Source organism: Megalobrama amblycephala, linkage group LG4, assembly GCF_018812025.1.
Source record: "Megalobrama amblycephala isolate DHTTF-2021 linkage group LG4, ASM1881202v1, whole genome shotgun sequence".
Classification (NCBI taxonomy): Eukaryota; Metazoa; Chordata; class Actinopteri; order Cypriniformes; family Xenocyprididae; genus Megalobrama; species Megalobrama amblycephala.
Window position 1 is genome coordinate 8004595 of NC_063047.1, and position 22101 is coordinate 8026695.

At 38.9% G+C, this 22101-nt stretch overlaps 1 protein-coding gene across 4 annotated transcripts; it reads left to right on the forward strand.

Annotated features, from left to right (window-relative positions):
• The first annotated feature begins 245 nt into the window (after positions 1 to 245).
• Positions 246 to 21477, forward strand: zc3h12b (zinc finger CCCH-type containing 12B). Of its 4 annotated transcripts, none has more exons than XM_048187191.1 (6): positions 246 to 1542; positions 10128 to 11023; positions 12042 to 12181; positions 13081 to 13315; positions 14680 to 14801; positions 15031 to 21477. In XM_048187191.1, exons 1-6 carry the CDS (start codon positions 1351 to 1353, stop codon positions 16509 to 16511), a joined length of 3066 nt encoding a protein of 1021 aa, XP_048043148.1. In that variant the 5' UTR covers positions 246 to 1350; the 3' UTR covers positions 16512 to 21477. The 4 variants fall into 4 exon arrangements, with proteins under 4 accessions (XP_048043148.1, XP_048043149.1, XP_048043150.1 ...); XM_048187192.1 differs by having other exon boundaries at positions 248 to 1542; positions 14680 to 14786; XM_048187193.1 differs by lacking the exon at positions 246 to 1542 and adding an exon at positions 8904 to 9434.
• The last annotated feature ends 624 nt before the right edge of the window (positions 21478 to 22101 follow it).

A 22101-nucleotide genomic window follows, 5' to 3' on the forward strand; every position in this document is an offset into this window, starting at 1 on the left:
ATGGCTTGCCTCCTCTGATCCTGATATAAATTATATTACTAATAAAATCTTTTTGGAAAACAAAACATCATGAAATATAATTGTATATGGGTAACAGAGAAATTATTGCTACAATTTGCTTCAAGCTACACATGACAATTAATTAGATTAATATACAACACTTTTAGGCCTACTTAAAAGTCACTATCAATCACCATTGAGTGTTTGTAATAACTACCGACTGCGATGCAGTGTGGATTTTGGCACAAATATGTTGTTAGTAACATTTTAGAATTTTATGGGGAAGATGCACAATTACAACTTCTGTAGGTTGTGTGAAGGAAAAGTAATATAACTAGTAGTAACTAATTACTGTTGCCAGAAAGTAATAAGTAGTAATATTACTTTTTAAAGGTGTAACTAACGAGTAATAAATTACATTTTTTGAGTAACGAGCCCAACACTGCTTATAGACAAATCTCACTTAATCCAGTAACTGTTTTTAAGAAACCAAATGATTCAGTTCGCGACTGAACCGTTCCAATGATTCAGACCGAATCGCGATCCACGTTTGAGCAACTCATAAATAGAATCGACTCAGAAGAATGATTCATTCGCGAAACGGACATCACACTTCTGATTCAAAACAGACAATAGAAAATGCAAGGCAGGCGCTCTAAAACTCAGTTATTGTCCAGGAAATGCATCGCTAAACAGACCTTCACTACTAAAAAGCCACAATTAAAAATAAACGTTATCTCATAGCTACCGAGAACTGCAACAGTTTTAGCATTCGTGGCGACGCAGCTGCCCAGCATTGTTCATAGTCTGATACTTCATTAAAAAAGATTTCAGAACAACGACAGCTAAATGGTGTATCAACCTTCTGAACAATAAAGTTTGGTGTCTGACGGTCATATCGGACAGCGCATTCAGCGCTCAACGTGTCCGGTGTATTTTTAACCCTCGGTTGCTGCATTACCGGAGTCCCGTCCACCCACGTGCTTCAAAACGCTGAGACGGAGGCAGCAATAACACACACTTTCTGCGGCTCTGCCCGTCCGAGCGCAGCGACAGGGGGCGTCCGACGTGTTACCGAAGCGCAGGCGGTGGGTGCAGTCGGGGCCGCTGTAGGGAGGGAGGGAAGTGAGGAAGGGAGGGCGAGAGAGGAGAAGGAGGGATGGAGATGGATGATAGATGCTTATGTAGCGCGTCCCGTACGTTTGCCGTTATGCTCGGCCGCAGACAAACTTGCATCCTCCCATGACTTTATTTCTTTCCCCTGCTGCTCCACCCATGAAGCAGGACGCAGGGCGAATGCGTGCCAGTGTTCCGGAGCGCGTCGTGATCGCTTATTTATCCGTCTGATAAATGGTTTTGGAGCTCGCCGCGCCCGCCGGTGCAGGCCCTGCGCTCCAGCGCTGCATCCCGCACATCCAGCGGGTTTTCCGGGTCAGAGTGAGCTACAGCACCGCCGAGCCCAGCTGCAACAGCCCCAACGCCGGCTCCAGTATCATCGTAAACATCGAGGACGGCAAGGAAGAAGACTGCACTAAAGCTAAAGTGAGTGTGTGTGTGTGAGAGAGAGAGCGTGTGTGTCGCAGGAGAGCTGCGCGAGCACGACCGACATCGCCATTCAAGCTCCTTATTTCATAACATTTTCGGGTCTGTTTTTACTTTCATGGGCAAAATATGAAGTTTGCTTGTTGCTTACATGATTAAGTCAAATATACACCATTGTAATTGTTTCAGGTGTTGCGAAATGATCTTTAAATCACGACCAGAACTGATGCTCACGACTCACGTTTTACAGAGGTTTACTGAGTTCAGTTTGACAGAAGGCGCGCAAACATATACACTCGTTGACTTTTGAAGCTATAGCCTAAAAAGGAGGTCCTATCACATATATATGCTTTTTTAAAAATATAAATATACTTTTATAAGAATACTTTTTTATATAAATAAAATTTTATTACTTTATCTTTAAACCTGATACTCACACAAACCTGTTGACATTATTAGAGCTGAAGCAAAACATGATGTAGGCCTATGAGCTGCTCAAATAGTGTGGGCGCTTCCAAAGTCGACAAGTAGATCTTTGATATTTGTCATTATAGGCTATTTTCAAACATTTGGCCCTCACAAGTATAGCCAAACGTGTATCATGCATCCTTAAAATGGTGTATTTTTCTATTTAGAGGCAGGTATTCTTCAATGATAAACTTTTTCCTACTCTTTGTCCACTGTAAGCATGAGGCATTACACTTGCAGGATGCTGGTCATGAGAAATTAGGTGTCCTTGATTGGGCCAAACAGAGTCAAGGCAGTTGTCCACACACACACGCATGTTTGGCATTGTGCATACATGTCAGTGTCACAGCACCGGCCTATTGCTTCTGCATTTGCCTGTGTTTGTGTTTTGCATGCACTTAGAGCATTAAAAAGTAAAGAATGCAGCTTCAGGTAAGAAGAGGCCTTCTGTCTGTGCATCTTTGTACGAGTGCATGCTTTCACCTCCTGCTGATTATTTTGTCATAACTGCACCATAAGATGCTGCCACCCACTGTCTTTAGACTGAGTGCCTGAGCTCGGAGCTGCACCGTGGGCCTTAAATGAGCTTCATCTAGCCATGAGCTCCAGCATAGAGACTCCACTTGTTGCTATGAGACAAACCAGCATAAACCTGTGTGTGTGCTCGAGTGCATGGTGGCCTTGCTGATTGTACGCCTGTGTTGTGGAGGAGGTGAGGAGAAGAGAAGGGAAAAAGAGAAGGAAAACAAGGCAGAAATGAAAGGGGAAGAGCGAGGGAAGAAAAGGAGAAGGAGGGAGACTTTTAAGAGGAGGATGCATTCTGTTGTTCAGCTTGTTTGTGGTGCGTCTGCTGAATACACTTGTGTTGTTTTGCTGCCGGCTGTATGAGTCGCAGAGTATTGTGTGATTTTTAGGACATGAGATATGACTTGTGTGTTTAGAAAAAGATGAAATTTGGTGGTCCACTCATGAGCCACTCGGCTCACTAAAAGCTGCCCCCACATGATGGGCCACTTGTTTGTCCATGAGATGGTCATTCTGCCTCACTATGCTGCAGTTTCTCTCTGCAGTCAGTGAAGTGTTTGGCGTGACAGAATGGAGCCTTCCTATATTTGTTCACTGGCCCTTTAATGTTTTATTTGAAGTCTTACCTTTGCAAAAGGCTGATTGTGTCCAATCTCTGCTCTCTGGCTCTTTCTTACTAAGGAACGGGCTCACACCTTTTCACCCAAGGAGGAATATTTCAGCTTTCTCCTCATTTCTTCCTTGTGTTTTCATGTGCAGCATGCACACAGACCTCTCCCACCCACTCAGCAGCAATTTCCTGATCAGTTCTTAAAGCTGGCCGGGTAATTTAGAGAGAAAGCGTAAATTTACGTCAGACACATCCTAATGAACATGACTGTATGAATGAGCAGCTGACCCTTTTTCCCCTCCCTTTTTATTTAAAACTTGGTGTGAGTCTTTTTTTTCTGGTTTACGTCAGTTATTTCAAATAGTTTTCAGTTATCAGCTTTTCAGTTACTTTGTGTTCATTTGTATGGCGCTTTTGGCCACTTATATCTATACTAGAATTATTAACGTTTCGCTGATCTCAGAGCAGTTTCTCAGTCTGCTGTGGTGGACTGCACACACTGACTACATGATGCAGCTGATCTGGATAATTTGATGCATACAAAACATAATGTTTTAATACAGATGTTAAAAAACATTCATAATAAAGTAAATTTTGTATTATTGTTATTATTATTATTACTATATTTAGATTGAAATATATTAGTAATATACAGTTTTATTGTTATTTAAATGCCTTTTATATCAATTAATGCATTTTATGATTAATAATAATAACAATAATAATAATTAATATACTAGTATTATTATCATTATCAGATTTTAAAAATAATTCATTGTTTTTGTATTTATTATTAATGTTGAATAATAATAGTAATAGTATAATAACATTAATAATAATAGTAATTTATATTTATATATGTATAATTTTTTTGTAATTGTATGAATACCTTTTAACATGATGATGATGATGATAATAATAATGTGTTAAATATTATAATATCATATTGACCACAAGCCTGTGGTATCACAGAAAATCTCAGAATATTTACTTTTGTTTCAGATGTATGAAGACGTTATAACAAATCAAAATAGCAAAAACTTACAGTATGTCTGCTATGTAAAGGTAAATTGTGTTCCTGTCCTGTCCAGCAATACTATAATATGCAACTCTCTGTTCAAGCTATAGAGATGATTAAAACCATAATCGTTCAGGTTTACTGCAGGCTATTTCACTGATTTTAGAACAGCTTCTCAGTCTGCCGTGGTGGACCACTGTCGCTGACTGCGTGACGCAGCTGATCTCAGAACTGCAGTTGAAGCTGTGATCCTCAGCTGGGGCCCGTGGCTTGCGAGTGCAGACGATGCGGTTCAGTGCCCAGGGGAACATGCTGCTGGAGTCAGCGTCACGACTCAGAACAGCAGCTATGTCACGCTGGGGAGGAAATTCTTCAGTACGGCACATCTGCAGAGAGAGAGAGACGGGGAAGATTGTGTACGCTGTCAGTTTAAAGTGATATTATTCGTTTCGAATGCAAACAAACACTCTCTCAAAATCTCTCTCTCTCTCTCTGTTGAATGTGCGAGGAGAGCTCCAGTTCTGTGTGTAGGTGTTTATTAGTGAAGCATGCATGTGTGCTTCTTTATACATGCATTTTGGCTTTGCACATGGAGTGTATGGTTTCTTTGAGCGGTGTAAATGTAATATGTGCGCTGCTTGTTTGTGTGTGTGTTCCAGGCTTTCCCAGAGAACACTGCGTTGTGTTAGTCGTGACTGCTAAAAAGCAGTTAGCTGATGACAGGGCTGTGTTGCTTGGCAACCGGTGTCATGAGCGCAGAGGAGACTCTCGTAGCTGGATGGTGCTATCGGTTTTCTCTCTACACACATGCACACGCACACACTCTCAACCTACACATACACATCCCTCTCACCCCACACAAAAACAAACAGAGATGCACACACATGCACACGCAGATTCACATATTCTCACTCACTTTACACACACATATTAGATGCATATAAACCTTGATAGAGCTAGATAGAATTATCAATATTTTAATTGTTTAATATTTACTACTTTCAGCTTTAGTTAAATAAGTTTTGGAAATGGCAGAAAATTATGGCAGATGTGCAGGAATCTGCTGAAGGAAAATGGAATGGGCTCAGATTCAAAGGCTAAGAAAATGTGAAGGTTTTCTGAAACTGAACAAAAAATCATTACCACAGTATCATTTCCTCTCTGGGAAGTTCAACCGTAGCCACACCCAAAGTAGCTTCTCTTTTTTTCTCATTGAAATTGTTTACAATACTGAACTGTTTTTTTTTTTCTTCCGCCCAGCAGCCTAACATACAAACACAGACACACACTCACACGTATGTTTGTGTGTGTGTGTGTGTGTGTGTGTGTATATATATATATATACACACACACACACACACACACACACACATACAGCACTGTGCAATAGTCTTGTGCATGTCAGTATTTTCACCCCCCCAAAATGGTTTTAAGCCAGTTATTTATATATTTTGCTGTAGTGTCAGTAGGAAATATCAATTGACATTTCCAAACATTCATTTGGCCATTAATTGTAATAATCCACTGAGATTTTTGAATACACAAGGAGTCTGACAACAGCTGGTGCTCCACACTTAGATCTGATCTCACCATCATCGAGTCTGTCTGTGATTACATGAAGAAACAGTTGAAACTGAGACACACTAAATTCAGAAGAACAGTGGCTGTGTCTCCAAGATGCTTGAAGAAACCGACCTGCAAAGCAACAGTACTGTGAAGAGTTTTAGGTACTCGTGTAAACATGCTGTAAAGTGAGGATGCTTTCAAAAATACTGTCATAAATAGATTTTATTTATCAATTAACTTCTATTAACTAAATCAAATCAATATTTGGTGTGACCACCCTTTGCATTTAAAACAGCTTTTGCCCAGGTATGAAGTGCGCATCGTTTTTCAGATTGCTTTGCAGGTCGGTTTCTTCAAGCGTCTTGGAGACACGGCCACAGTTTGTCTCAGTTTCATCGATTTCTTCATGTAATCACAGACTGATTCGATGATGGTGAGATCAGATCTCAGTGTGGAGCACCAGCTGTTGTCAGACTCCTTGTGTATTCAAACATTATTACAATTAATGGAAAAATAAATGTTTGGAAATGTGAACTGATATTTCCTACTGACACTACAGCAAAAGATATAAATAACTGGCTTAAAACAATTTTTGGGGGTGAAAATACTGATGTGCACAAGACTTTTGCACAGTGCTGTATATGAAGATTTTCCATGACTCACAGCACATCATTTGGAACAGTTTGTGACACAAGGGCACTTGCGTCACTGCGATTGTCTTCAGTGACTATGCTCACCTCTGTAAATTGGCTGATTTAAAGATTAAATAATGAGTTAGCTGTATACAAACAAAAGAAGCTCAGAGACAACTTGCATGTGTTAGATTTTACAAGAAAAAAACATTAAAAATGTTTATGAAAAGCTAATTTGAACCTTTGCAGACCCAACAATCAATTATAGTCATGTCAAACTTTGATACATAAAAACTTGTAATAAAAAGATGATGTATAAAGAAAGATGTTTCAAATATACATATGAAATATTTAACATTTTTGTATACATTACCGTTCAAACTTTTTTCTTTTTTTTTATGATTACCACAGCTGCATTTATTTGATAAAAAAATACAGGAAAACAGTACTATTTCTATATATACAGTTGTGGTCAGAATTATTGGCACCCTTGGTAAATATAATCAAAGATGACTGAAAAAATAAATCTGCATTGTTTATCCTTTTGATCTTTAATTCATAACATTAGCAAAAATCTAACCTTTCATTGAAGGAAAAGAATTGAAAGTGGGGGGAAAAAATCACATTATGAAATAAATGTTTTTTGCTACAAAACGTTGGCCACAATTATTGGCACCCCTAGAATTTTTTATGAGTAAAATATCTCTGAAGTATATTCCCATTCATATACAGATTTTTGTTTTTTTAGCACACCAGGGTGATCATGAACATGAAATTGTCCAGCCATGACTTCCTGTTCCACAGGAGTATAAACATGAGGAAACACAAATGCCAAATTCCCTTAATCATTCATCACAATGAGAAAAACCAAAGAATTTAGTTCTGATGTGCAGCAAAAGATTGTTGAGCTTCACAAAACAGAAAGTGGCTGTAAGAAAATAGCTGAAGCATTGAAAATCCCCATTTCCACCATCAGGACAATAATTAAGAAGTTCCCATCAACTAAAGATGTTACAAATCTGCCTGGAAGAGGACGTGTGTCTATATCGTCCTAATGCGCGGTGAGGAGGAAAGTTTGAGTGGCCAAAGACTCTCCAAGGTTCACAGCTGGAGAATTGCAGAGATTAGTTGAGTCTTGAGTCTCAGAAAACCTAAAAAAAATATCAAACAGCACCTACAAGTTGTTCAGGAGGGTTTCAAGAAAAATCCTCTGCTCTCATCCAGAAACAATCTCCAGCATATTCAGTTATCAGACACGACTGGCACTTCAAACAGGACCGGCTTCTATGGTCAGATGAAACTAAAAAAATAGTTTTTTGGCAGCAAACCCACCAGATGGATTTGGTGCACACATGGATAAAAAGTACCCCATGTCCACGGTTTAAATATAATGCTGGAGCTTTAATGTTGTGGGCCTATTTTTCTGCTGGAGGTCCTGGACATCTTGTTCAGATACATGGTATCATGGATTCTATCAAATACCAACAGATAAAAAATCTAAACCTGACCGCTTCTGCTAGAAATCTTATAATGGGCTGTGGTTGGATCTTCCATCAGGACAATGATCCAAAACAAACATCAAAACGAACAAAATGAAGCTTCTGCCATGGTCGTCCCTGACCTGAACCGTAAAGAAAATGAGTGAAGTGAACTGAAGAGAAGAAGCACCAACATGGAGCTGGGAATCTGAAGGATCTGGAGAGATGGTCTCTGATCTCTTGTCAGGTGTTTCATCAGGCATTATAGGTGAAGACTCAGAGCTGTTATCTTGGCAAAAGGAGGTTGCAAAAATTATTGAATAAAAGGGTGCCAATAATTGTGGACAACGTGTTTTGTAGGTAAACATTTATTTCATAATGTGACTTTTCCCCCCACTTTCAATTCTTTTCCTTCAATGAAAAGTTCGATTTGTGCTAATTTTATGAATTAAAGATCAAAAGAATAAACAATGCAGATTTATTTTTACTGTCATCTTTGATCATATTTATCAAGGGTACCAATAATTCTGACCACAACTGTATATATTTAAAATAACTTTTATACTTTAATTTATTTCATTTTAAAATTGTATTTTTACAATTAATTACAGTCATTAAAGCTGAATTTTCAGTCTTCAGTGTTTTCAGTCTTTCAGTCTGCAGTTTTAATCCTATATGTGTACGAGGGCAGGGGATTTCAATGGGGGCCGCAAGAGAGTGACAAGGGTCCATGAAAAAGTGTAGTGGAAAAACTGTAAAAAACAAAAACAAAACAAAACAAAAAACAACAACAAAGTGTAAATAAATTTGATTAAATTAAAATTAAATGTATTAAAAATTATTACAAATATTAGTTATTAATCTATTAATCTATTAAAAAGATTAAATTAGATTATATATATATAAAAAATACATTAAAATTAAATAAATACATTAAGGCTACATTAATAAAATGAGCTGAAAAAAGTAATAAATCTAACTTATTTTTTTCAGTGTATATATTGGGTCTATATAATTCAGAAAGAGCTTTGTTGCCAAGTATGTTTGCACACACAAGGAAAGATAGATCCCTTTTAAGTTGGGGGAGCATGGCATCTAAATTATTGAAAACCCCTGAGCTTGTGTAAGCGGACACTGCGCGCGATGCGAATATCGTTGTATGCGCAGCTCGCACATGCGCTTTGTTTTTTGCACAAATTAGTTTGCATGCGTTCACGCCATGTCGGAATTACAGTAATTTCGTGATATCGGTGTATAAAAAGTTTTCTCGTCCTCGTAGAACTCTTGTAAATCCGACTTTTACCACGTGACCGCTTTACCAGCTACAGATTCATTTTAGGTGTTGACGGTGTTGCCAAACAAATGCTTAATTTCGAGTCCGATGACGTGAACATCTACGAGCAGAACATCACTTGTTGTCATCTCGTAATTACGGTAATTTCGACATGGCGTGAACGCAGCATTTGTCCACAAGGTGGCAATACGGGCCCCGACCGTTGTTTCACGGTCGGGATTGAAACAGAGGAGACAGAACAAGAACAACAAACGACTGAAGACGACAGCAACAATAGACTCCCGCGTTGACGAGTGCGAGTGTAAGATATACAACACAATTCTAGTTTAAACGAGCACAAAGACTTTTTTTTTAATCGCTCATAAGCTTTGGAAAAGAAATCAGTAGATAAGGATGCCTCTCTATTGCACGTGTCGAGCTCTGTGTTCGCGCAGTGTACTTTGAAAAGCTATCCGGCTCATTGTGAAGAAACCGGAGAAACCGACTTTGTGCTCATGAGCCTTAAGAAATCTCTAATATACTGATTTGGTGCTCAGAATCTTTTTTTTTTTTTTTTGGATGAACAGTAAGTTTGAAGAACAGCTTTTTAGAAACAGAAATAGAAACTCTTTATATAACAAATAACTACTTAATGCACCTTGCTGAATACAAATAGCAGTTGTAGTATTGTTTCTGTAATGTTCTGTCTATCTATATAATGCTGTAATTTCAAGCTCTAGTGATTGTTAAATATTGTCTATAGACCTTTTTTGCAGTTTTTTTTTTTTTAGAAAATCAGGAGCATATTGATAAGTAATCAAAATTAAGATGACTGATGGTAGGCCATCTTTGTGCCTTTCTTAAATTGGTTTGAATGTGTAGCTACATTTTAAAAAAATTGGCATGAAGTTACCCCACATAAAAAGTATTTGAATGTAAATTCTATTAATAATGAATAAAAATGGCTTAATACCAAGGCAAATGATCGATCCATAATATTTTCTCTTTCTCTCAGGAGTACATTGTGTCGCTGATCAGTCCTGTGCATAAGCACCGTGAGCGTTTGACTCTTTGGCTGCAGCGGCGACTGCATGCCCTACGTGCAGCTATTGAGTACGAGAGCTGCGCCGTGGTGCAGGTGAGGGACCATGCACTGGAGCTTCAGGGAGGTCATGCACAGGTAACAGCTGCTTGCGCTATGCTGCAGCGGCTGAAGATGGAGCACCGCGGCTGCCGCGACCCTCAGCCCTCGCCAGCTGCTGCTGGCCACGACTCTCCAGAAGAAGAGGAAGAGGAGGATGAAGAAGCTGGGGAAGAGGGGACCAGTTCGGAGAGCGAAGGAGAGACGCGGTCACGGAGCGGGAGTTCTGGAGGAGGTGTTGACACAGCGGGCTCAGGAGAAGGAGCGACGGGAAGGAGGCGGGACCCGCTCGTAGCAACCAAACCTCACCGGCAGCTGTGCCGCTCCTCTTGTTTGGACCGTCCCAGCTTCAGCCAGAGCAGCACCTTACAGGAGTTACGTGCAGATGATACCCGCACCGACCCCTCCCAGAGAGCCCTTGCTCCTCCCGTCTCCACAGCCCAAATGCCCTTACGTCAAACCAGCGATCGAGATTACCAAACCAAAATGGACTTTGCTCTTAAACTGGGCTACTCTGGAGAGCAGGTGGAGTCTGTGCTGAGTAAACTGGGGTCCAGCGCGCTAATCAATGATGTATTGGCCGAGCTAGTGCGGCTAGGGAATAAAGGAGATCCGGAGAGCCAGGCAGCAGCGGGCACTGCAAGTTTAGCACCACGGGCGGTGGGAGCCAAAGAAGCCGTAAGTCCCGAGGCATCACTGGAAGAAGACCCATCAGACACGTATGACAACCTCAGACCAATTGTGATTGATGGATCCAATGTTGCCATGAGGTAAATGCTGATGAGGACCAAACTCATGTTTCTGCATATTTAAAAACAGACAATTTCTGTAATTGCTGACAGGACCTACATGCTTTTTCGTTCATTTTGAAAGTAAATGGGTCAATTTTAGGGATGTACCGATATTAAAATCTGACTGATAATGAATTATTTGTGGCCGATAACCAATAGATGTTATCTAATGGCTGGTATTAAAATTTCTAAAATTGTAAACAATGAAAAACAATAAGGTGTGTGATATTTGACATTAAAGTTAATTTAAATGGTAAAATAGAAGAAAAAAACATGCACAATTAAATATCCAAAATTCACAGATACTTGTGAATTACTAAATCTCTTAATAATGAATAACCAATTTTTTACTGGTGTATCATACATCTGTAGTCAATTTTTATTTCATGTCGACTTTAAAAAGATAGTCTAGCCAAAAATCATTTACTTGCACTCATGTCTTTCCAAACTTGTATGCATTTCTGTCTTCTGTGGAATGTTAAAAAAAGATATTTTGAAGAATGTTTTGGTTATATTATAAATGTATATTATATGGATAAATACATTTTATCTATACAAATAAAATTTGTCCATGTATATGGACAAAAAAATAGAATGGAAGTCAGTTGGGACCAAAACTGTTTGGTTACTAACATTGTTTAAAATATCTTTTGTTTTCCGCAGAAGAAAGAAATTCATACAGGTTTGGAATGAGATGAGGTTGAGTAAATGGTGACAGAATTGTAATTTTTGGGTGAACTATCCCTTTAAGGCTCTGGACTAATATCATGTAGATGAGATTAGTCATAAACTGGGGAACTGTGAACTAGAGAGTCATCAAATTCTCACTATTGTTGTTTACTCCTGAAATGAATGTTATTGCAGGAAGTCTTTTGGAGAAATTATCTTAATGTTCCTGTTTTGAAATGCTTTTAGTATTGAGAAATGTTCAATCAATGAGTGAAGTGAGTGTATGTCTGTATGCGTGTAATTTGATGTTGGTAATATTATTTTGTAGCCATGGAAACAAAGAGTTGTTCTCATGCCTGGGCATTCAACTGGCTGTTGATTGGTTCCTGGAGAAGGGCCACAAAGATATCACAGTTTTCGTCCCAGCATGGAGGAAGGAACAGTCAAGACCTGATGCACCAATCAAAGGTACCACAGAAGCGAAAGGAACCTGCAGAAAATAATGTTCCTATGACGAGATAACACTTCCCAGAAGTACGAGTTTGTGTTAATATACAGTGGGTCTAAGAATGAGATCACCAGTTTAAATGCTTCAATTTCTTATTTAACATATCTAATATAGTTTTTAAAATAAGTATAACAATTTGAGTGAAAAGTTTACTTGATAGTACAATACAATAGTACAATTGATAGTTTTAGAATGTATTGGTATTGTTTGTCCTTCTTTCCCTGCTGCTGTTTCCAGAAGTTTGTAAATCCTGATGATCGTTCTCAAGCGTGATTTGAGAAGGAACCACATAGCATCTTATGCTTTAATTGAGACAAATTTCACGATCAATATCACAGATTTGCATATTTGTTTAGTGACTTACAAATATTCTTAATTTTTTCATTATATATATATATATATATATATATATATATATATTATTATTATTATTATTATTATTATTATTATTATTATTTATATATATATATATATATATATATATATATATATATATATATATATATATATATATATATATATATATATATAATTTTTTTTTTTTTTTTTTTTTTTTTTTTTTTTTTTTTTTTTATAAATGTTCTAAAATCCTAAAACATCCTGTTTATTTTCAGGTTTGAATTAGGTTTTAAATTATATTATACTTTTCACCCTTCCTGTATGTTGTTAGATACAGTGAACCATTTCAGATTATGTTACCCTCAAGAGATGTTTTTATTTGCTTGTATGAACATCTCTGAGGAGCTAGCATGTGCCCAGTGAGATCGTCCATCTGTGCTGTGATGTTTATACAAGTTTGCGTATGTCTGTGCATGAGGTCACAGGAAGTGATGATGTGTGATGTCACCCTCATCCTCAGATCAGGAGATCCTGCGAAAATTAGAAAAGGAAAAGATCCTCGTCTTTACACCTTCTCGCAGAGTCCAAGGCCGGCGAGTGGTTTGCTACGATGACCGTTTTATTGTCAAGCTGGCCTGCGACTCAGACGGGATCATTGTGTCCAACGATAACTACAGAGACCTGCAGAATGAGAAACCGGAGTGGAAGAAATTTATTGAGGAACGACTCCTTATGTACAGCTTCGTCAACGACAAGTATGCTCGCACACAGTTACCGTGGTGACGGGGTTTTCTCTCTCTCACTCATTTGCGTCTTCTGCTTTCCACCCTCGCACCCGTATGGCGTTCCTCTTTCTCTCTCTCTCTCTCTCTCTCTCTCTCTCACTCTCTCTCTCTGTTTTTCTTTTTTCACTTTTTATTTCTCTGTCACTTGTTTCAACTCTTAAGTCACTTGTTCTATTTTGTAAATAAGTTTTAATTAATGTCCTCATTTATTTGCTTAAGTTTGATTTTTAGTGATTAGGAATAAGGTCCCATGATAAGGCCTGTTGTGATTACGTAATTGCCTATTCCCAATTATGTGTGATTTAAAGCCACACATTGCTAGCCCAAAAAAGTCATCATAAGTTTATGTAGAAATGCCATGAATGTGCATTTTTATATCTCTTTTTCTGATGCAGTAGTGTAGTGTAAACTATCTGCAGTGGTTCACGCCACACTCACGCAAAACTATTAACATGCATTGTGACCGCAGAGTACTCCAGTTCACTTTAATATTTGCATAATGCCGTCAATTAGGGTTGGACGATTAATCAAAGTAATCGAAACTGAAATTCAGAACCTCAGATTGTTGGATATTTAGTTTTTAATCCTGTTTATACTTTCCCCTTAACTTAATACCGCGTGTGTAGTCACGTGACTCCGCCCCGTCCAGTCAGCAGCATGGAAGCAACAGGGAGGCAAACTCAAATGCCGAGTCAACACACAGACAGTGACAGTGCGCAGAAACTCGTGAACGCTGTCCTGTGATTTATCACTAAGTAGCTTAGAAACTTAAAAGTTTATAGCATAAATTTTTCTGCTTTTGAAGTAACTGCTTACAACCCACAGCTTTACAATTAATAGAGAGACAATATGACTAATTCACACATGCAATCGCTCTCTCATTAAAGCATTCAAATAAATGTACTGGTACTGTGCTAATTTATCTGTATCTGATTTACAACGAGCAGAAATCTGTAAGAAATGTTACAAACCATAGATAAAATAACTGTTGAAAGTGAGCTGTTATGTCAGAGCACTCTTTCAGTAGGAAAAAAATATCCCACCTTTTAATAGTCAATCATATTTACAGTACAAACCTTAAAATAATGGTTCATTAATCGTAATCAAGGTAAAATGTTCAATTAATCAAGATTTAGATTTTAGGATATATCGTCCAGCCCTAGAGTCAAGTAATGAAGAGTTTAGGACAGAAAAATATGACCATACTTTGTATAATATTTATAAAGTCTCATATTTATAAAATTAGCAATATTGTTTCATAAAATAATTTTTAGATTTAAACCATTATTCATATCATAGTTGTGCTTATTTTTGTTTGTTGGCTTGTTTTGTAGGTTTATGCCTCCTGATGATCCTTTAGGCAGACATGGACCCAGTCTGGAAAATTTTCTCCGCAAACGACCAGTGGTTCCAGAGCACAAGAAGCAGCCGTGTCCTTATGGTCAGTACAGCAAAAGTATGGAGAAATTAATTTGTCTTTATTTCAAAACATCACAGCATATTAAAAATATATATTAGATAATTTTTTTCATGCAGGTAATTGTCATGCAATAGAATTTCCAGATGGAATTTAAAATAAAAAAAATCAGTATACTGTGATAAAAAAAAAAAAAACATCTAATATTTAAAAAAAAAACACAGATGTAACAAGTTTGGCTCAACTGCCACTATTGATTTTATCACAGGTAAGAAGTGCACGTACGGCCATAAGTGCAAATACTACCACCCAGAAAGAGCCAACCAACCACAACGGGCTGTCGCAGATGAGCTCAGAGCCTTCGCCAAACTCTCCGCTGTAAAAACAATGAGCGAGGGGGCACTTGCAAAATGTGGGACCTCTGGTTCTGCTGCCAAGGGAGACGGTAGCTCAGAGGCAAAGAGAGTGGCACCCAAGCGCCAGTCTGACCCCAGTATCCGGTCGGTTGCCTGTGAGCAGGAAGAGAGACTCTGTCCATCGCGGAAGGCCGAGGCCAGTTCAGTACCATCTTTAGTGTCAGCGCTTAGCGTTCCAACTATGCCACTGACAAAAAGTCACGCAGCTGGTGCTCTGAACACACGCTCTGCAAGCAGCCCTGTTCCAGGGTCTCTGCACTTTACCCACAGCTCGCTCGAGCATGCGGGCAGTGTCCAATATCCTCCCATCCTAGTCACCAATAGCCAAGGCGCATCTGTGGCTTACGGTGAGCCGTTTCCCAAATACGACTCTGTGGTAAGCGACCACGGCTACTATTCCATGCTCAGTGACTTTTCCACCATGAGCCTCCAGGACAGTTTCTGCAGTCTTGAGCAGCCAGAACCTGTAGGGGTGGGTGGAGGATATCCTGGCAGAGCTCCTAGTATGTGCCCAGAACCCGGCCGAAGCCATTCGTCGGACTCCTTCTCGTCCTACAGTGGAGAGATGTACCTCAACTCATTGGAGGGCAGCCTGGACGACAGCATGAAAGGGCCATCTGCGCAGGCTCCGACGCAACCTTTGGCACAAACACGCCTTCAAGCCTTTGCTCACGGTTTCCACCATGAGGCCTTGACACGTGTGCAGAGCTACGGAACGGATGAACCCAAACCAGGACCTCGGAAGCAATCCTCCGCCCACCTTGCGCCTCACTCCCAACACCCGGTTGTTGGCGCTCGATCCAGCTGCCCAGGAGACTACCCTCCTCTCTCCCAGAATGTGTTGCCTTCTGCCAGTCCCTCACAGCAGGGTCGGTCCTTAGGCATGACCCGCATGGACAGCATCTCTGACTCACGGCTCTACGAGAGCAACCCACTGCGCCAACGCCGACCCCCTCTTTGTCGGGAGCAGCATGCCAGCTGGGACCCTTTGCCGTGTGGTAATGAACCTTATAGTTACGGAGGCTATGGTTTAGCGGGAGGACTCATGCCTTGTTGCGAGAGGGTGATGGTCCGCAGCATGCCCGAGAAGATGGAGCAGATCTGGAGGTCCCCGTGGGATAGTGTGCCGCCTCCACCGCCCGCCGCTCGTGGGCCAGTGGGGGAATCCCAGGAGCGGCACCCTATTCCAGAACACCAGTATCAAACCTACCGAAACCTCTGTAACATCTTCCCGGCATATGTGGTCCATTCAGTCATGGAGAAGAACCCTCACATGACCGATCCCCAGCAGCTGGCTGCCGTCATCGTCACTAAACTGCGCTCTTGCCACTAAGCACATCACAAAAGGCTGCTAACAACAACACTACATGATATGTTGATATCCTAGCGGATGAGAAGTTGGACAACTCAAATGTTTTGTGTTTTTGTTTAGCTCTGAAGAAACGGCCTTCCCCCATACGTAATTATGATTGGATTGGATCCATTAGGAGGTTGGCTAGCATGATAGCATTGATGCTGCATCAGTTTATGTCATCCGTTAAGCCATATGGGAGCCTGGATCTTGTACCTGATAAGTTTAGCATAGAAAAGTGAGATCCCTCAACAAAACAAAAGTCTTCTGTGAAGTCCTGCTGACCATTCAGCTACTGAGATGGGCCAAAATGTTCTAGAGGTTTAGGGTGGCCTGAAAAATTTTTCATAAAGCAGACTCAAAAGTGTATCCACATTGAGAGAGCAACTCTGCCTGCCAGTTTGATGGCAGATCTTGAGAATGTGTTATTTTGTGGGTGATAACATTTATCCTTTGAAAAGGAGTTACATGAGAGAAATCTCTTTGGTAAAACTGATCAGAAATGATCCTGCACAATATGAATAGTATTGTGTATGTATATGTGTATTCACTTGCATTCGCGTGTAAATATGATGTGACGCTGTGGTGTTTTTTTTTTTTGTTGCGTGCGTGCGTGATGACCTGATGTGTGATTTCGGAAAGCGGAATGAACGCTTGCGTACCTCAAAGCATGAACTACGACCTTTGAACTTTTATGGCCTTACATCGGAGTGACCTCACCATACGTTAATGTGAATAGTGCTTAATAGTTGTGGAGGTCACATTTGTTTTATAAAAGCGAGCACTGGGACAGAGAGGTTTAGATTCTGCCATGCTGCAGTTCAGACGTTTTAATTGGATGGGCTGTAACTGCAAACCTGCCCTGCAACGTCTGTTCGCGCTCATGCACAGATGTGTATTTACTAAGCCATTTTAAAAGACTGAGCCAAAAAGATAATCGGTGTACGTTTTTTTTGATCGGAAATTACTAGGTAAATCTAGCTGAAGAGAAGTTATCCATGTGTATTTCCTTAATGTTGTTCTTGTACTGTAGATTTAAAGAGAGATGTTTGAGCATTTGGTAAGCATGGGCTTCAGTAAATCTCTCCCAGACAGCATGTTAGCATTATGCTTGACAGAGAGTGCTACTCACGTTTGACTTGGTAGTCAATAACTATGTTAAAGTATTCACAAACTGGGGAGGAGAATGCGTCTGTTCGGCAAAATGCTCTTGTGCAGCATCTATTTCCTGATTGATGCCGATAGACCACTCCTTTTCATCTGCTCCCCCCTGTAAATGAACATATTTTCAGGAGAGCGTGAATGTTATCAATCCAGAGATGCTCTGGGTGTTTTCAAAAGACTTAAATTGCTCCATTTTTTTTTTTTTTTCATGAGCACAGGTGTTGCCCCGTGGGGCCCCGTTACTGCTCGTGGGAAGGTGTGACACACTGCCTACCTGTCTCTTCCTGTGCGACACACACAAGGAACACCAGGCTGTTGTTGGGTTGTTTCTGACATTTGGCTGACAGTTTGCTTGCTGCCTCTCGACCGCCCCCCGACCCTGCTTTCGACTTGGACTCAAAATCCTTCCTCTCAGCGCTTTAATACGAACACAGACGGTTTACCTTCCTTTTAGTTTAGTTTTTCTTTCTTTCAGAAGGCCATTATTAAGTTTTAAATAAGAGGTTTTTCTAAATTAATATTTTTAAATGTTTATTTTTTTGTTTACATGTATTTTATTTATTTACATGTATTTACATGTTTTTGGCCAGAACATATTTATGCAAATACAGAAATGCAGACACTAATGCTTGGTCAGTGCATTGAAAGTGTACATGATGACGTGAGTTTTCTGACTAATAGCAACACAAGAATGTTCTCGTTCTCCTAAGTCCTTCACAAGCGATCGTTCTGAGCTGTGACATCAAAGGCAGTACACAATAAAATAAGAGCCTTCAGAAAATCTGGCATTGGCAAAACATCTATTTTAAAATGTTATTTTATGCTCTCATATTGTGAGATTACTATTGCCCTCTTTAGTACTCCTTGTGGCAGAGTTGCAGTTGTTTGTGTTATGAATTGACACATTTTGGAATGCAATGACTTGAAATCCTGCTAGAAGTGTTAGAGTGGTCATATCTATAATCTATTAGCTTTTTTTTTTTTAATTTTATTTTATTTGTGGGTGAAATGCAGTCATTTCAGTAGTAATCCACTGAATTGGGAATTTCCAGTGAGAATGAAAGATCTGCCCACACTGATCTCGCAGTGGGTTCAAGTTGGTCAACTGACCCTTTTTGCCCACAACATTTTGCCAATGTGACCATGCCTTTAGCAACATTGATGTATTTACATAGAGTATGTTTCAGGCCTAAATGTGTTTTGTTTTTGTTTTTTTTCTTAAGATGTTTTTACAGTTGGGTCTCTCCTCTTCCCCCTCTTCTCTGAACCTAGGAGCAAGAAAATCCTGAAGAATATTGTTTCTAGAGCAAACTAGAAACTTTTTTTGTAAATTAAGACATTGCTGTCCGCTGCTTATGCTCCAAGGTTCAGACCCCCATGCAGTTGAGCAGCAAGCTTCCACACATCAAATGTCCAGAAATGACCTTTTGCTTGTTGATACAAATTGTATCTATTTCTTGATTGTAAAAAAAAATATATTTCTGAGCTGTACAGTATCACTTATGAGTATATATATATATCTATATATATTTAAAAAAAAAAAAAAGAAGCTTAGTTTTGTTTAAAAAAAGGATAAAGAAATATAATGCCATAATGTCAGTGATACCGTGTGTCACTCGAGTAGCCCATAGAGATGGCTTATTTCCTGCCGGGCAGACCACTACAGACAGGGAACTCTCTCTCTCTCTCTCTCTCTCTCTCTTTCTTTCTCTCTCTCTTTTAATTTTTTTCCCCCTCCGTCCTCTCCTTCACTTTTCCATGCCTCCAAATTTGCTGTTTGATAATTATTTTGGAAAGTGATAGTTTACCTCAGTGGAGCTGAACTTCATTTCTGTTTGAAGGATTTTTAAGGCGTGGTTTTATATATATCATCATTTAGTCTCTTTCTCTCGCTCTCTCGCTCTCTCTCTCTCTCTCTCTCGCTCTGTTAAAGGTATAGATTCAGGAGAGAGACATTCTGACACAATCAGTGTGCTCCTAATATATTTTTCCTCTTTGTAAATATTGAAAATTAATGTCAAACCTCTTGTATTTGCACAGTATTAGTGCATTTCATCTACATGGACACTGTACCAGCTTATTCGAGCAGGATCTGTCTCTCATACACACTTAGACTCGATAGGTTGCCTTGACAACCACAGTCAGCTGATCACATGCTATCATTAGTACTGAAATAACTAATGTAAAATGTTGACTATTGTGTGTGCACTAGTGTGAATTTATGGTAAATTCACCACTGTTTCACCTGTAACATAGTTTACCTTCTATAGTAAAGACATGGAGGTGCCATTCCAGGTTAAAGATGAAACTTTAATTGGATGGAATTTGCACAGTATTATTTTATTTTATTTTTTTAATTTAGCAAATAGATGAGTTTGAGTAACTGAAGTTGATGATTCTCTCACGAGTGAAATGTGAGCTTTATCTCGAGTCTCGTACTGAAAGATGTCCACACAAACACATGAACACGCGCACCTCGTAATCTGCCTTACAGTTGAACTACTTAGGTTTGTGAGAGTCGAGCACATTCTGACTGTACAGCACCGAGCATTGCGATTCTTGCTTGTCTTTTTTTATTCTTGTAAGCAGAAGCACTAATGGGAAAATTAGTTTTTTTGCCTTCAGCTCTTAATCTCAATTGGTGTCTGAATGGACAACCTGATTTAACTGGACGAACTGCCAGTTTTTCTGTTTAAGTTTGATTAGAATGTCCAAGAAGAATCCACAGGACAAACGGACATGCCCAAAGGAGAAAAACGTCAAAAACAAGCAAATGGGCATTTCCAACTATCAGAAGAGGTGGTTTGCAGAGCTGATGAATTCTGTACATTTACATGTATGTTTTCAATATTGAATACACCAGCTGTAACTCGCTCACACAAACACACTCACCAACCGATCGATTCTCAGGAACTAACAGATGTATTATTATTTCTGCTCCTTTATGAAAGACATTATCCTTGATGTTTGCTCTTATAAAATTGCGGCAATTTGTGAAGTAGTGTGGATGATCTTGAAAACGTGTTCTTAAATTCGAGTTTTGCTGTTTATTTAACATTTCCCCCCTCTGTATTGTAGGTTTTTTTGCGCCTTTGCAGGTTGACCGAGTGGTCTTAACACTTTTGAGTCTTGTGCTGTGATGATGATGACATACGATAGTATGTTTACTCTCTACTGAATGAAACGTTGCTTTTAAACTTGTTTTCAATATGACAAAACAAGAACCAAAAAAGAGAATGAGAAAAAAAAAAGAAAGAAAGAAAGAAAGTGAAATAGAGTGAAAAACTTTATAATGCTTTGGGTCTGTGGACTCAAACAAAATGTAAGTCTCAATGACAAAAGGTGTTTGTTCCTCTCAATAAAGCCAGACTCTATTTGGTTAACTGTTATCATGCCTGTGTTCCTACTGGTTGTGTGTTTGACTGTAGATAGTAAATGAATGAAGCAATACTGAGAAAGAAAGATGGTAATATTGCAAAACACCAGAGTAAGACACTATTACTGAGTTAGAACAGAACCACCAAAAAACAAAACAAAAAAAAAAACACTAGATTTAGATTTTCATTGCTTTAGATACAAAATATCAAACCAAGTGGCAAGCAAATTATATTTTTTCCTCAGAAAAACCTTTTCAATTATTTTTTTTAATCAGTTTGTCTAATGGTCACCATTCATGGATTTCTGAAGTCGGTTCCTCTCAAGTTCACACAGGTGTCCTAGGAAAATAACCACTGTTTAGTTCATTATATTGACAATAAACATGTTCCACAAAGTTTGAAAACCAGAAAGTGTCCCGGTCTTTATTTTCAGTTTACACGTGTCCTGGTCTGTATTCTCTAACAAACAACATTGATTGTTTTATGTGTTCTTGGTATACATCATCTTTAAAATAAATGCCACTTGTTTTGAAATTTTATGTAATGCAAATAAAAAAAAAAAAAAATTTAAATCAGTAAGTTTTTTTTTTTTTTTTTTACATGTTTTTGAAAGAAGGTGCTCATTAAGGCTGCCTTAATAAAAAAAAAGTAAAAGTAGTTTTGTGAAATATTACAATTTAAAAGAACTTGTATTTTAATACATTTTAAATGTGTTTTATTCCTGTGATGGTAAAACATTACTCCAGTCTTCAGTGTCACATGATCCTTTAGAAATCATTTTAATATGCTGATTTTGTGCTCAAGAAACATGTCTTATCAATTTTGAAAACAGTTGTGCTGCATAATAATTTTGTGGAAACTGCCCACAAACTTTCTTTATGGTCACTTTTGATCAATTTAATGCATCCTTGCTGAATAAAAAGCATTCATTTCTTTTTTTAAAAAAGTTATGACCCCAAACTTTTGAACAGTAGTGTGCATTTTTAAGTGGCTCAAGTGTCCAAATACGTTTTGGGGCCACTGTGTATACT

Bases quoted from the DNA above. Each gene is read 5' to 3' on its own strand.
- zc3h12b (XM_048187191.1), top strand. From the start codon at position 1,351: ATGGTTTTGGAGCTCGCCGCGCCCGCCGGTGCAGGCCCTGCGCTCCAG. The intron at 1,543-10,127 runs GTGAGTGTGTGT...TCTTTCTCTCAG, and splicing joins AAGACTGCACTAAAGCTAAA to GAGTACATTGTGTCGCTGAT. The intron at 13,316-14,679 runs GTATGCTCGCAC...CTTGTTTTGTAG, and splicing joins TACAGCTTCGTCAACGACAA to GTTTATGCCTCCTGATGATC.